This window comes from Chiloscyllium plagiosum, chromosome 25, assembly GCF_004010195.1.
Source record: "Chiloscyllium plagiosum isolate BGI_BamShark_2017 chromosome 25, ASM401019v2, whole genome shotgun sequence".
NCBI lineage: Eukaryota > Metazoa > Chordata > Chondrichthyes > Orectolobiformes > Hemiscylliidae > Chiloscyllium > Chiloscyllium plagiosum.
In genome coordinates, this window is record NC_057734.1 from 10,921,579 (window position 1) to 10,938,446 (window position 16,868).

Genomic DNA, 16,868 nt, shown 5'->3' on the forward strand with positions numbered 1-16,868 from the left:
GGCAGTAGGAGAGAGTTCTGAGGTCCTGTCGTGGCAGTGGGAGTGAGTTCTGAGGGCCTGAGGTGGTAATGGGAGAGAGTTCTGAGGTCCTGTCATGGCAGTAGGAGAGAGTTCTGAGGTCCTGTCATGGCAGTGGGAGTGAGTTCTGAGGGCCTGAGGTGGTAGTGGGAGTGAGTTCTGAGGGTCTGTGGTGGCAGTGTGGGAGTGAGTTCTGAGGGCCTGCAGTGGCAGTGGGAGTGAGTTCTGAGGGCCTGTGGTGGCAGTGGGAGTGAGTTCTGAGGGCCTTTGCTGGGAGTAAGAGTGAGTTCTGAGGGCCTGTGGTGGCAGTGGGAGTGAATTCTGAGGGCCTGTGGCAGCAGTGGGAGTGAGTTCTGAGGGCCTGCAGTGGCGGTGGGAGTGCGTTCTGAGCATATTGGTGGCAGTGGGAGTGAGTTCAGAGGGTCTGCGATAGCAGTGGGAGTGAGCTCTGAGGGCCTGAGGTGGCAGTGGTAATGAATTCTGAGTGCCTGCTTGGCAGTGGGAGTGAGTTCTGAGGGCCAGCGGTAGCAGTGGGAGTGAGTTCTGAGGGCCTGTGGTGGCAGTGGGAGTGTGTTCTGAGAGCCTGCGGTGGCAGTGAGAGTGAGTTCTGAGGGCCTGTGGAAGCAGTGAGAGTGAGTTCTGAGGGCCTGCGATAGCAGTGGGAGTGAGTTGTGAGGGCCTGTGTGGGTAGTGGGAGTGAGTTCTGAGGGCCTGCGGTGGCAGTGAGAGTAGATTCTGAGGGCCTGTGGTGGCAGTGGGAGTGAGTACTGAGGGCCTTTGCTGGAAGTAAGAGTGAGTTCTGAGGGCCAGTGGTGGCAGTGGGAGTGAGTTCTGAGGGCCTGTGGTGGCAGTGGGAGTGTGTTCTGAGGGCCTGCGGTGGCAGTGAGAGTGTGTTCTGAGGGCCTGCGGTGGCAGTGGGACAGTGTTCTGAGGGCCTGTGGTGGCAGAGGGAGTGAGTTCTGAGGGCCTGTGGAAGCAGTGAGAGTGAGCTCTGAGGGCCTGCGATAGCAGTGGGAGTGAGTTGTGAGGGCCTGTGTCGGTAGTGGGAGTGAGTTCTGAGGGCCTGCGGTGGCAGTGAGAGTAGATTCTGAGGGCCTGTGGTGACAGTGGGAGTGAGGTCTGAGGGCCTGTGGTGGCAGTGAGAGTAGATTCTGAGGGCCTGCGGTGGCAGTGGGAGTGAGTTCTGAGGGCCTTTGCTGGAAGTAAGAGTGAGTTCTGAGGGCCTGTGGTGGCAGTGGAAGTGAATTCTGAGGGACCACGGTGGCAGTGGTAGTGAGTTGTGAGGGCCTGTGGTGGCAGTGGGAGTGAGTTCTGAGGGCCTGTGGTGGCAGTGGGAGTGAGTTCTGAGGGCATGCGGTGGCAGTGGGAGTGAGTTCTGAGGGCCTGTGGTGGCAGTAGGAGAGAGTTCTGAGGGCCTGTGGTGGCAGTGAGAGTAGATTCTGAGGGCCTGTGGTGGCAGTGGAAGTGAATTCTGAGGGACCACGGTGGCAGTGGGAGTGAGTTGTGAGGGACTGTGGTGGCAGTGGGAGTGAGTTCTGAGGGCCTGTGGTGGCAGTGGGAGAGTGTTCTCAGGGCCTGTGGAAGCAGTGAGAGTGAGTTCTGAGGACCTGTGGTGGCAGTGGGAGTGAGTTCTGCGGGCCTGCGGTGGCTGTGGGAGTGAGTTGTGAGGGCCTGTGATGGCAGTGGGAGTGAGTTCTGAGGGCCTGTGGTGGCAGTGGGAGTGAGTTGTGAGGGTCTGTGGCGGCAGTAGGAGTGAGTTGTGAGGGCCTGCAGTGGCAGTGGCAGTGAGTTGTGAGGGCCTGCGGTGGCAGTGGGAGTGAGTTGTGAGGGCCTGTGGTGGCAGTGGGAGTGAGTTTGCACCTGACTTATCAGCCAAAGAGACCAGACTCACCTCACTACTGTTTGGTGCAGACATAAAGCCAAGAAGCTGGCTCTGGTTGTCAGCAGGTCTCAGACAAGTTAAAGAACAACCTGTGACACCAGTCCAAGCCACGCTCGTTCAAGAGTCTGGATCCACACCTCATGGGGTTGACAAACTGTATAGGAGGAGCTGAAGGGCTATAATTGTTGATGATATTTGACAGCTGCATGACCTTGAATGTGTCCTGTGAACATTCCTTTATGTGCCAAAGATGGCACTAGCAGTTTGCTTTTCATTAGCTGTTTCTCTGTAATGGCTGTTTGTTACACTGTATAAGAGAAAGTTTTGGTCTGAGAGTTGAGCTTCACCTCGGACAGGGATCGCGCACGGTGCCAGGAACAAACCTAAGCCTCCAGACCAGCCATCAGTCGAGGCATCCTCAACATGCAGACGGGAATGAGACTTATTGCTTTTCTTTCTTTCTTTCCCATTTATTGTTAGTACTATCATCATTATTACATAATAACATTCATAATTAAGCAAACTTCAGTTGTCACGTTTTCTCTTAACTACATTTAACAGAATCCAAAAAGAGCCACTCAGATACACCGTGTGATCCAAGACAGAAGCCAAACATTGGGTAGGCCAAGGCCAACACTGATGCTTTCTACCCTACTGTGTGCTATTCTTCTTCTGGAGTAAGGGAGAGGCAAGAATTAGGGGAGATAAAAGTGGGTGACACAGCTGCTACGATTGCTACAAATGGAAAGGTGGCCTGAACGAGTGAGTGGGCAGCAGAGGGTATGCAGGGTTAGGGGATGGTGGGGGGGAAGAGGTGGATGGATGAGCTCAAGTGGGGAAGGTGTGGCAGGCATGAGATTGGTAGAGCAAGAGGCTGGCTGGACGTGGGTACGGTAACAGAGATTGAGTGAGTCTGATGTATCAGTGTAAAGATTGTGGTTCATACCCGGAATGAGAAGACTCCTACGGAGCAGCGCATTCCTCCAGATATTGAGACTGCACTGACCCTGGGGGCAAGCTGGACCAGGTGGGCATGGTCTGGTGTTGTGACCTCCTCCATTGGTCCTGGGGAAAGAGCAAGTCCCACCCGATCCGGGAGGACCTTCAGGTTCCTCACTTCCTTGCCTGCTATGTGTAGAGCAAATATCAGGAACCATGCAGGCCAGCTGCAGACAGGTGGTACTTCTCTGGGTGCACAATCATGTTTTAAAGGTGGTGCCAGTGGAGGGGATGACCATTAATTCTGGGATATTGGCTGACTGGTGAGTTGTTCTGGCAGATGGAATGGAAACTGGATGAAATACTCGTCGCGAAGGCTAAAACAGCAATTAATGCACCGAATTTAATAAGATGCAGCAAGGAAACACACTCAGCCTCATGGTAAAAATCACTCACCAAACACGACACGACTGCAAGCAATCGTAAAATCCAGCTCGTACCCGCAAATACACTACAGTGCAGGTCCAACTGATGATCATAAATTCAAATGATTTGCTGACATTTCAGTGTATTCAAATACTTTGCTGTCTATAATCTCTTCCCATTTGTCAGTGAGTGTAGAGAAATGGCAACAGACTTGTTGAAAAGACGGATGCACTTACTGACTGGCAGAGTTCCCAGAGCGGTTTGGTTTCTCTGAATGGTGCAGTGTTGTTCCAAACAGATCGCACTTGGCAACAACAACCTCCATTGATTTAGCACCTTTAATATACCAAAACATCCCAAGGGATGTCACAGGAACATTATCAAAGAAAATATCACACCGAGCATCATTATGAGGTATTAGTGTCACTAAACGGGCTAAATGATGTAATCCCTTCCTATATCTTATTAAGTTAAAGGGGTCAAGCAGGTAAGTTTTGTAAAAGAAAAGAGGGGGAGGTGAAGGGTTAGAAAGATGAAGTAGTGGAGAAATGGAGAGACAGAAGGAGAGGTCGAAAGATAGACAGATGGGTGGAAAGATAGATAGAAAAATGGAGAGATGGTGAGGTGAAGACACAGAAAGATGGAAAGTTGGAGAGACGGAGAAATGGAGAGACAGACAGGTGGAGAGATGGAAGGGTATATGGACAAAATCCAAGAGTTCATGACATGAAAGAAAACATGTGAACTAGTCAAACCTCTACAGTTATATTTTTGCATTGTGCATTCTGGAGTACCGACCTTCAGTTCGGAGCAATATGCTGAATGAGGAATAACAGTCTTTGCTGATTCTTTAGAGAACTATTGGGCTATTTACCCTGTAGACCTCTGCGCCCCACAGCTTGGCTTCTGAACCTTATTCAAGCCAATCATGATGTGGAGAACAGTCACTGCCTAGGATTTTCCCCAGCACAGACAATTCTCACTCAGAAACGGGTTTGCTGTCAGATCCAGGGTATGCTCTGGAAGCTAGAGGACCAATCAGATGCCTGCCGGCAAGATGTCATAGTACGTAAGTTAGCTCCATTGGGGAAATATGTTCCTCTCTCCATGTTTCTCAAAGGTTAAATGTTAAAAGTGGCCTCTTAAATAGCTTGGCCACGACCACACTACCCATACCCTCTGCCGTTGCTGGGAATATGGAGACTGACTGGACAATCCCAGTCGGCCTCCAGGATGTGAACTTAAGTACCAGTTAATCAACCTGTTTGCCTGGCCAACCTTTCCCAAGGGATGGGATTGAGCTGGGGAAACTGGCTGGCAGGCCTGGTGACACTGTTCCTAGCACCAGTCTGTCTCCATCTCCATGGCATCTCAAATCCTCACCTCGATCACTATCTCTGCAGCCCTTAAGATAATTTAACATTCTCACTGCCTGCTCTTTCTAGCACTCCCTAATGTAAAAGTTCCAGTAAGAACAGAAATAGGCCATTCAGTCTGCTCTATCATTCAGTGAGATCAGTTCTGATCTGATAATTCTCAACTCCACTTTCCTGCCTTTTCCTCATAACCCTGGATTCCCTCCCCAATGCCTATTGTGAAACCTTTTATGATCAGAGTTCCAGACTTAATTAAGATGATTGTAATTAAGGCTACAGTGAAGATTCTACAAGTGCAGTTTGCATCCCTCAGTTAAGAGGCTTTCCCTTTGGTGATTCACCATCAGAGTTCATATCTCATCATTACCTCCACTATCAACAAGATCAATATAATGTGAACAGAAAAGAGCTGTCTTACTATATTGGTGTTGTCATGGGTTGATAGTGGGTGCAGGTAGTGGAGGTTTCTATTGAAAAAACATTGTACCTTGTTCAGGAGGCAAGCCTTCTGTATTCTTATTATAGTATAGGTTGAAATTATATAATTTTTCTTTGGTTGACATGTTGTAGAATTTGGAGTCGTTATTGAAATTTGATGTAGCTTCACCATATCTGTGAAAAATCTTTACCAAATTCATATGTAAATACTTTTCAGGCAAAATGGCCTGTGCAGTCAACCCTTCTGTTCCTTCTGACTTCACCTTTCCATCAGTCTGAATGATATTCCTATCATTCAAAATTTCCTGATATTCAGAGGTTTCTTCAACGTTTGTGTTTGCAGGTGAAGCAGATCATGGAGGAAGCAGTGACCAGAAAGTTTGTTCATGAGGATAGTAGCCACATCATCTCCTTCTGTGGTAAGTCTCGGCATGAATGGTGTGTCTTAATGGATGTACTTTGTCAGCAGTGAATGCTAGATCAGTTATTAACTTCCTTAGTAAGCAAAGGTATTAAGGGATTTGGACCAACAGCAGATATATGGAGCGAGGCCACAGACCAGCCATGATCTCACTTGTTCTAATGTTTGTGCAGGGGGTGGGGGAAGGGAACCTTCTGGCGTTAGTGGGGCCTGGTATCTCTGGTAATATCAACATTTATTGCCCATCCATAATTGCCCCTTGAAAAGGTAGAGGTGAGTCGCCTCTTGAAGTACTGGAGTCCATGGAATGTAGGCACACTGTCAGAGTTGTTAGGGATGGAGGATTTTGACCCAGTGACACTGAAGGAATGATGATATATTTCCAGGTAAGGATGGTGTGTAGCTTGGAGGTGTGCTTGACGGAGGTGATATTCCCATATATCTGCTGCCCATGTCTTTCTCAATGTTAGACATCCTGACTTTGTAAGGTGTTGTCAAAGGAATCTTGGTAAGTTGCTGCAGTATATCTTGTAAATAGCACACACTTCCCTCGTGAAGGGAGTGAACATTGTTGATGGTTGAAAGGATTTGTTTTGTCCTGCACGGACAAAGATTTGATCCTTCACTGTTGACTCTTACTGTCATTGTGACACAGAATTTGCTGAGCGTCAGAATGTCCACCCACTAACAGGGTAATGTGGGCTTGAATTTGACTTGGGAGAAAGGTTTGTGTTAACCTCCTGATTTATGTGTTGCAAAAGTAATCCTCCTCAGCATAAGAGGAACTGCAGGTTCAGAGATCTGCTTGGCTGACGAGTTAACAGTGTGAAGTTGCAGTGAGTGGCAATATGACTGAATGTTTGTAAAACAGATTACAAATGTGCAAGTTTCAATAGACATTCAGCACTCAAAATGATAAATTTGTTCTTGTTCATTTCACTGATGTGTGTCAGTAGCAAATCAGTTGCTTTGGCTATTGTTTAGTATTGTGGTTCACTGTTTCTGTAATTAGTTCACTTTGAACATGCTCCCTTTTTCTGAAAATGACTGCCAGCAAGCGGGCTGCTCTGTCTTGGATGGTGTCAAGCTTCTTGAGTGTTGCTGGAACTGCACTCCATCCAGGCAAGTGGGGAATATTCCATCCCATTCCTGACTTGTGCCTTGCAAGATGGTGAACAGGTTTTGGGGATACAGGAGGTGAGTTACCACAGAATTTCAACCCTCTGACTTTTGTAGTCATAGAATTCATACAGGATTATAATGTCTACAGGATTCTTAAGGGGGAGGGAGAGCAGTCAGAAGTTGTGGTACACATCAGTACCAATGTCACATGTAGGGAAAGGGAGGATGACCTGAAAAGAGAATATAGTGAGTTAGGTTGGAAGCTAGAAGACAGCACGGATAGAGTAGTAATTTTAGGATTGCTACAGGTGCCATGTGCTAGTGAGGCTAGGAATAGAGAGTGGGTGCAGATGAACATGTGGCTGCAGGGTTGGTGTAGGAGGGAGGGTTTCAGATATGTGCATAATTGGGTTAGCTTCTAGGGAAGGTGGGACCTGTACAATTTTACTATACTCATGGAGAGAGATAGAAGCAGATGGCATGGGAAAGTATTTAATTGGGGGAAGGGGAATTACAATGCCATGAGGCAAGAACTGGGACGCCTAAATTGGGAACAGATGTTCTCAGGGAAATGCACAACAGAAACATGGAGGTTGTTTAGGAAGCACTCGCTGGAAGTGCTGGACAGGTTTGTTCCACTGAGGCAAGGAAGGGATGGTTGTTTGAAAGAACCTTAGGTGACAAGGGATGTGGAACATATAATCAAGAGAAAGAAGGAAGCTTACTTAAGGTTGGGGAGGCAAGGATCTGACAAGTCTTTAGAGGGTTATAAGGTAGCCAAGAAGGAACTGAAGAAGAGAGCTTGAAGGGGGCATGATAGAGTTTTAGCAAGTAGGATTAAGGAATACTCTAAGGCATTCTACACTTGCGTGAGGAACAAGAGGATGGCCAGAGTGAGGGGAGGGTTGATCAGAGATAGTGAAGGGAACGTGTGCCTGGAGTTGGAGGAAGTACGGGAGATCCTTAATGAATTCGTTGCTTCAGTATTCAGGACTGTGAGGGACCTTGACATTTCTGAGGACAGCATGAAATAGACTGATATGCTATAAGAGGTTGATGTTAGGAAGGATGCTGAAAAGTTTGAAAAATATAAGGATAGATAAATACCCTGGGCCAGACAGGATATAACCTAGGATACTACAGGAAGCGAGGGAAGAGATTGCTGCGCATTTGGTGATGATCTTTACATTCTCACTGTCTACTGAAGTAGTACCAGATGATTGAACGGTGGCAAATGTTATTCTCTTACTCAAGAAAGGGAATAGGGATAATCCTGGGAATTACAGAACAGTCAATTTTACATCAGTGGTGGGCAAAGAATTGGTGAGGATTCTGAGAGACATGATTTATGATTACTTGGAAAACCGTAGTTTGATTAGAGATAATCAGTATGGCTTTGTGAGGGGCAGGTCATGTCTCACAAATGTTACTGAATTCTTTGAGGATGTGACAAAATATGTTGATGAGGGCAGAACAGTGGATGTGGTGTACATGATATTAGCAAGGCGTTTGATAAGGTTCACCATAGTAGGCTATTCAGAAAGTAAGGAGGCATGAGATACAGGGAAACCTGTCTGTCTGGATACAGAATTGGCTAGCCCATAGAAGACAAAGGGTCATGGTAGATGGAAATTATTCAGCCTAGACCTCGGTGACCAGTGGTGTTCCACAGGGAAATGTTCTGGGACCTCTGCTCTTTATGAGTTTTATAAATGATTTGGATGAGGAAGTGGAAGGGTGGGTTAATAGGTTTGCCGAAGACACACAGGTTGGTGGAGTTGTAGATAGTGTGGAGGGCTGTTGTAGGTTGCAACGGGACATTGACAGGATGCAGAGCTAAGCTGATAAGTGGCAAATGGAGTGCAACCTGGGCAAGTGTGAAGTTATTCATTTTGGATGGTCGAATTTGAATGCAGGATACAGGGTTAAAGGCAGGATTCTTGGCAGTCTGGAGGAACAGAGGGATCTTGGGTCCACATCCATTGATACCTTAAACTTGCCACCCAGGTTGATAGGGTTGTTTAAGAAGGCGTAATGGTATGTTGGCTTTCATTAGCAGGGGGATTGAGTTTAACAGCCGTGAGGTTATGCTGCAGCTCTGTACAGCCCTGGTTAAACCACACTTGGAATATTGTGGTCAGTTCTGGTCACTCATTATAGGAAAGGTGTGGAAGTTTTAGAGAGGGTGCAGAGGGAATTTACCAGGACGCTGCCTGGACTGGAGGGCATGTCTTATGAAGAAAGGCTGAGGGAGCTGGGGCTTTACTAATCAGAGTGAAGAAGGGTGAGAGGTGGCTTGATAGAGTTGTACAAGATGTTGAGAGGCATAGATAGAGTGGATAGACAGAGACTTTTTTTCCCATGGTGGAAATGTCTATCACAAGGGGGCATAATTTTAAGGTAATTGGAGAAACGATTAGGGAAGATATGATTTTTACTCAGAGAATGGTGGAAACATGGAATGGGAACATTTAAACAACTCTTGGATAAGCACATGGAAGTTAGTACAATGAAGGGTATGAGGGTTAGTCTGATCTTAGGATAAAAGGCCGGCACAATATCAAGGGCTGAAGGGCCTATACTGTGCAGTACTGTTCTATGTAATTCAAACTATCGACTGATCCCAACTATGTCCTGCTCCCTGTCTAGCTATTAACACACTCCATCAGTGGAATTGGGCAATGCAGACAGCTAGTTTAGAGAGTGAATAGGGAGATTTTATGTAAGGGAGAAATAGAGGCAAACCAGCTTAAAATCCATCAAAGCCCTGAGACATTTTTAATTGGATTTAAAATCTGTGTTAACAAATTTGCTAAATATTTCAGCCAGAACAAAATACCAGTCAATTGCAGTTCCACCAGATGGAATTCTCCTCACGTACTCCATGTTTAGAGATGGTTTTTAGTGAATGTCAGGGCTGAGGGATCAATATTTGATTTGAGCATGTTTCCTATCAAGAAAAGACTGGTGTCCCCAGTCAATGCAATGAGATGGTGTCTCATGAAAGTTATGGTGAATAATCAATAAAGGGCTATGATAGGAGACTGTCAGAGAAATGGGGCCTAAATCTAACTCACTCAGTGTTATAAAGCCATAGAGATGTACAGCACAGAAACACACACTTTGGTCCAACTCGTTCATGCTGACCAGATATTCAACATTAATCTAGTTCCATTAGCCAGCATTTGGCCCATATCCCTGCAAAACCTTTCTGTTCATATACTCATCCAGAGGCCTTCCAAATGTTGTAATTGTACCAGACTCCACCACTTCTTTTGGCAGCTTATTCCACACACACATCACCGTCTACGTGAAAAAGTTACCCCTTAGATCCCTGCCCTCTAGTTTTGCACTCCCCTACCCTGGGGAGAAGGCCTTGGCAGTTCACCCTATCCACGCCCATCATGGTTTTATATACTTCTATAAAGTCACCCTTCAGCTTCTGATGCTCAAGGGAAAACAGCTCCAGCCTGTACAATCTCTCACTATAGCTCAAACCCTTCAACGCCAGCAACATCCTTGAAAATCTTTTGTGTACCCTCTCAAGTTTAACAACATCTTTCCTATGGCAGGTACTATGTTGAGGAGGGGGCGGAGGGGTGAAAATGGGTTTGAATCCTGATTAATGAATATAGAGTATCAAGCTTAGTAATGCTTACTAACAAACACTGAATGTTGTACAACCTCTTTGGTTCATGCCTGTCCATCTCTGCACCCACAGCAATGTGTTTGACTCTTAACTAGCTGAAAAGTCACTCAGTTCAAGAGCAAGTAGGAATAGGCAGTGAATACTGGCCTTGCCAGTGAGATTCACATTCCATGAAAGAATTTTTAAAAAGCCAGGAGCGTATCTGATAAATCACCTATAAACAGAAAGAAACTAAAACTGTTTGCTGGGTTACGAGGTATATGTTTGTTATTTGAATCTCTGTAAATAAATGCCTATGAAACTGTGCAAATATTAGGTTGAGTTCTATCCTTCATCACCTGGCTTTCTGGAGTTTTAATACTCAAAAACCTTTGATCTCAAAGTTAAAATCGTCATTGAGTTCCAGGTGTCTATCATTGACATTTATTTTCTTCTTAAAAATAAATGTGCACATTTCATTTCTTAAGGGGTGATGGAATGAAGTGAATAAATTTTTGGCATCGGCCAATATAGCTATACTGTGCAATAAATGAATTTCTAGTTGAGCAAAAGCTCAAATGAGGGAGGGCATCAATGATTGATTGAGGAATTTTAGTTTAATGAGAAGCAGTTATTCTGAAAGACAGCTCTCACTTGAGAAATTGCACTAACTTCTTTCCATTGCTGACCCAGTGCATTCCAAAGAAAATGCAGAGGATCTAATACATTTAGACTTTGAAAGAGGTATTTGATGTAGCTGTGTGGGAGATGTGGCAAAGATTAATGCTTGAGGACAGGAGGCTGAAAGACAGAAAGCAAGGAGTAAATGAATAATTCTCAGCTTAGTAGAACCTAGCTGTGTGGCAGGTTTCAGGGATCTGTTTGTTCTGCAGACACAGGGCTTTTAACGCAGGGAGGGGAGAATGAATATTAGTATTTAGTATAACTTCAAAATGGGAGACATGGCGTAATAACGAAGAACATTGCAGACTGAAACATGATTTAAACAAATTAGAAATGAATGTGAAGTGGGACAAATGAGAAAAAAGGGTATAGGATTAGAAAACAGCGCTAACATATTCGATTTGTAGTGGAACCCATGAATCTAGAAATGCAGACATCCTGACCTCAGTGTACTGACATACACTATCCTCGGCTCCGGGCTCACTGTCTTCAGATACAGACTCACTGCCCTCACATACAGGCACATGCCCATTGGGTACAGACTGACTATCCTCAGGTATACCCGCACCTTCGCCCTCAAACCCCACCCCTCCAACCGTAAAAAGGACAGAACCCCCGGTCCTCACCTTCCACCCTACCAACCTTCGCATTAACCATATCATCCGCCGACATTTCCGCCACCTCCAAATGGATCCCACCACCAGACATATATTTCCCTCCCTACCCCTTTCCGCTTTTCACAAAGACCATTCCCTCCATGACGACCTGGTTGGGTCCACACCCCCCACCAAATCACCCTCCCCTCCTGGCACCCTTCCCTGCCACTGCAGGAATTGCAAAACCTGCGCCCACACCTCCTCCCTCACCACCATCCAAGGCCCCAAAGGAGCCTTCCACATCCATCAAAGTTTCACCTGCACATCCACCAATGTCATTTATTGTATCCATTGCTCCTGATACGGCCTCCTCTACATTGGGGAGCCTGGACGCCTCCTCACAGAGCGCTTCAGGGAACATCTCCGGGACATCCGCACCAATCAACCTGACCGTCCCCTGGCCCAACATTTCAACTCTCCCTCCCACTCTGCCGAGGACATGCAGGTCCTGGGCCTTCTCCACCGCCGCTCCCTCATCACCTGATGGCTGGAGGAAGAACACCTCATCTTCTGCCTCAGAACACTTCAACCCCAGGGCATCAATGTGGACTTCACCAGTTTCCTCATTTCCCCTCCCCCCACCTTACCTCAGTTCCAACTTTCCAGCTCAGAACTGTCCTCATGACCTGTCCTACCTGCCAATCTCCCTTCCCAGCTATCCGCTCCACCCTCCCCTCTGACCTATCACCTCCATCCCCACCCCCATTCAGCTATTGTATTCTTTGCTACCTTCTCCACAGCCCCATCCCCCCATTTATCTCTCCACCCTGGAGGCTCCCTGCCTCTATTCCTGATGAAGGGCTTTTGCCCAAATCGTCAATTTTCCTGCTCCTCGGATGCTGCCTGACCTGCTGTGCTTTTCCAGCACCACTCTGATCTATCCTCAGGTACAAACTGAGTGTCCTCAGGTACAGATGCCCTTGGGTACATACTCACTGCCTTTGTCTAAAGATGCACTGCTCCTGGATACAGCCACATGACCCTTGAGTACAGAAACACCACCCTCAGAAACATACAGACTGTCCTCAGCTACAGACACACTCAGACAGACTGCCCTCAGGTACGGTCACACTCAGACTGACTGCCTTCAAGTACGCTCACGCTCAGACTGACTTACCCTCAGGTACAGACATATTGCCCTCGTGTACAGACATGCTGCCCTTGGATCTAGACACACTCAGACTGACCTCAGGTACAGACTCACTCCTCTCAGATACAGACAGACTGCCTCCGACATAGACTCATTTCTCTTGGTGCATTATGATATTGTCTCATAGTCAGTATACTTTTAAGAGACATGCTCACAATATCATCGTTGTATCATAGCTTTATACTTTTAGATCACATGCTATCAGACTCCCTCTTAACCATGCCTTAACTTAAGCGTGGCATGCTCATGAAAGCACACTGCTATTTGTAACCAAAGAGCCCAATATTAACCTATTCACAAATATGTCTGTGAAGGTAATATGTCTGTGAAGGTAATGATTGTATATAACATTGAGGGTGGCTCAGTGGTTAACACTGCTGCCTCATAGCACCAGGGGCCTGGGTTCAATTCCAGCATCGGATGACTGTCTGTGTGGAGGGAATTTTGGGAGGATTTGTAGTTCAGGTTGAGGTTCTGGATGTAGGTTTGCTTGCTGAGCTGGGAGGTTCATTTCCAGATGTTTCGTCACTCTACTAGGTAACATCTTCAGTCAACCTCTGGGTGAAACACTGTTAATAATTCCTGTTTCTATTTATATGTTTGGGTTTCTTTGGGTTGGTGATGCCATTTCCTGTGGTGATGTCATTTCCTGTTTTTTTTCTCAGGGAGTGGTAGATGAGGTCTAACTCGATGTGTTTGTTGATAGAGTTCCGGTTGAATGCCATGCTTCTAGGAATCCTCGTGCGTGTCACTGTTTGGCTTGTCCTAGAATGGTTGTGTTGTCCCAGTTGAAGTGATGTCCTTCCTCCTCTGGATGTAAGGATACTAGCAAGAGAGGGTCATGTTGTTATGTGGCTAGTTGATGTTCATGTTTCCTGGTGTCTGGAGTGGTAGATGAGGTCTAACTCGATGTGTTTGTTGATAGAGTTCCGGTTGAATGCCATGCTTCTAGGAATCCTCGTGCGTGTCACTGTTTGGCTTGTCCTAGAATGGTTGTGTTGTCCCAGTTGAAGTGATGTCCTTCCTCCTCTGGATGTAAGGATACTAGCAAGAGAGGGTCATGTTGTTATGTGGCTAGTTGATGTTCATGTTTCCTGGTGTCTGTGTAGAGTTTGCACATTCTCCCTGTGTCTGCGTGGGTTTTCTCCAGGTGCTCCGGTTTCCTCCCACTGTTTAGTTTTTTTCCTGAGATTCTTACACACCTGATACAACTGCAACATGCCAACATTTGTGAACAAGCCAAATTTAGTAATCACAGTAAGCTTTGGAGAAACCCTGAACACTCTTCGCCATGCTTGCGAAGCATGTCCAGGGAAGTTCTCCTTTATACAAAATCTTTACATCACAAGACACAAGAGCATCAGTAAGTAATGCTCACAAGACAATTCCCAGTCACATGCCACTCAATCCACAATGCAGTGATCTGACCATCTCCAGAAACTATATAATGTAAATCATCCCTTCATGGTCAAATCTGTTGCAATTTTTTTTGTAACTATAGGGAAGTAGTCAAATTCCAACTGTAGTGTTCTTACTGATTTCTGAATAGGGGATGAAAATGTAAATAGTAGGAGATGACAATGTAAATTGCTGTGAATGGCAAGGCAATGGTCATGTAAATGGCTCTGCATAATAGGAGATGATATTTTCTTGCAAATTTGACTGGTGTTATAAGCGTCTTCAAATTTTGACCATACACAACTAAAACTTAAACCAGCAAAGAGGTATCACTTAATATTTCAGTAACAAATCTGGGTCTTGATTGACCCATTATGTCATAATCATCAACCTTTTCCATATGAATTTCCTATCTACTGTCAGATATCAATAGTTTATTGTTTAAACTACGATTACAAAACTCATCAAGAGTTCTGACTAGACTTATGCAAATAAAAGACTGTAGTGGGAATGCTTGTCCTACTTTTAAAGTCTCAACTTCCTAACATCTCTATATACTAGCCCAGTATCTTTTAGTGTCCACACCCACTTCGTGGTCCTGACCTTCACGTGGGGATTTACCTTCTTAATAATTGGTCTAAGGCAGGGCAAAGTAAATATCCTCTATCTATTTTTTATCTTACACTCTATGTTCCAAAGCCTCAATCTCGTGTCTGTGGTCTCCACACCCACTTCAGGGTCCTGACCTTTGGGGATTTCCCCTCTTAACTACTGGTCTAAGACAGGGTGACAGAGACAGACACCAGTTTTTTTTTTATCTTACACTCTATGTTCAGGAGCCTCAAACCTCACCACAAGAAGACTCCAACCTCTTTTTCCCAGGAGACTTTAACCTCCCTTTTCCCAGAGCACATTAACTTCCTTTTCCAGGGGGCTTTATCCTCCTTTTACCGGGGAACGTTAACCTCTGAATTCCTAGTAACCTATGATTCTGAAAGTGAACTCGTTGGCGTGCAAGTGCATAAGTTGCCTCAGAGAATCCGTCACCACAGAGTTTTGGGAACAAGGGGTCAACTGAGTGGTAGGTAAAGGACAGAAATCAAGGTAAATCTTACTTTGTGGGCCCATCTATCTCATGCAAACGGCACTCAAACAATCACTTATTCATTCCACCTAGAAGCTCCATGAATGTTGGAATCCCACCGCTGCCACCAAATGTTGAGTTCTTTTTTTCCTGAGATTCTTACACACTTGATGCAACTGCAACACGCCAACTTCTGTGAACAAGCAAACTTTATTAAGCGCAGTACAATGGAAGCTTTGGAGAAACCTTGAACATCTGCCATGTTTGCAAGGCGTGTTCAGGGAAGCTCTCTGAACAAAGTAGTTCTTCCTTTATACAGAATCTTTACATCATACTTACTAATGCTCACAAGACAATCCCCAATCACTACCAATCACTCCCTCCCCCATCTATCTGTAAGTCAGAGGCATCCCACCCTAGCCTTGGGACATCCAATTTCCTGCAAGTCAGCAGAGCAAGGTAACTCTTTAATATCACACCACAGTCCAAAGATGTGCAGGTTAGGTGAATTGGCCGTGCTAAATTGCCCAGAGTGTTCAGGGTTGTGTAGGTTAGGAATATTAGTCAGGGGTAAATGTAGAATAATAGTGTAGGGGAATGGGTCTGGGTGCATTACTCTTTGGAGGGTCAGTGTGGACTTATTGGGCCAAAGGGCCTGATTACACACTGTAGGGATTTCTTGATTCTGAGCTGTGCTACATTTTCAATTAGATCTTTCAATACTACATTCCCACATCTTGTTATATTATGAGAGGTATTATAAGCATTGCCACCTCAGGTAAAAAAAATCCAACAGGGGGCAAAGGTCAAATCAGGGTTTAGACACTCTGTTCCTGGACTACTGACACATCTGTTTAAAAGCGGGGTGAGTTTTTTTAGAAAATCTTAATTGAAAAACATAAATGTTCAGAGCAGATCTTAGATGACTCGAACAGAGTGGTGATATTGAATTGGTTTTGGAGAAAAGAAAGCATCTAGAACAGTGCAATATTAATTCACAAAATCACGTCAGACAAGAGATGTGGAATTATAATCAGGAGCCTGAAAATGGGCTCAGGCTATATTCATTGGATTGGAATGACTAATGGGAAACTGAGGGGTAAATTGAAAGGATTGAGGGACTATACATTGAAAGTTTATTTTTCTTGATTTAGTGATTAGGGTTTAAACTCAAACAAATATGAAGTTAGAAGGAATTTGTTCAATAAAATTATTCTTTACCCGAAATAACTGTTGAAGAAAGAGATGAGGAGGAATTTCATCTTTCAAAGTGTTCTAAGTCTGTGGAATTCTTTACTGCGGAGGGCTGTTTTTGAGGCTGGGTCATTCAGTATATTTAAGACTGAGATAAATAGCTTTCTAATCAGTAAGAGAATTAGGGGTATCAGGCAAAGGCTGGAAAATGGAGTTGGGGATTATCAGATCAGCCATGATCTCACTGAAAGGTGAGGCAGATTGGATGGGCTGAATGGTTTACAGAAACAAAGAGTAGAAATAAATGGGTCCTTTTCTGAATGGAAGGGCGTGACTAGTGGGGTACTGCAGGGATTCGTAATAGGACTCCAGCTATTCATTATATAAATGATTTAGATGTGGGAATTAAATGTGCAGATGACACAAAGCTGGGTGGAAGGGTGAGCTGTGAG

General features: G+C 45.3%; 1 protein-coding gene across 2 annotated transcripts in view; it reads left to right on the forward strand.

Annotated features, from left to right (window-relative positions):
* LOC122562558 (small G protein signaling modulator 1-like) overlaps nt 1-16,868 on the forward strand; it is a 137,624-nt gene that overhangs the window by 33,320 nt on the left and 87,436 nt on the right. For both annotated transcript variants that reach the window (XM_043715488.1, XM_043715489.1), the window contains exon 3: nt 5,423-5,498. In XM_043715488.1, coding sequence (XP_043571423.1) covers nt 5,423-5,498 — 76 coding nt within the window. The remainder of the gene's footprint in view (nt 1-5,422; nt 5,499-16,868) is intronic.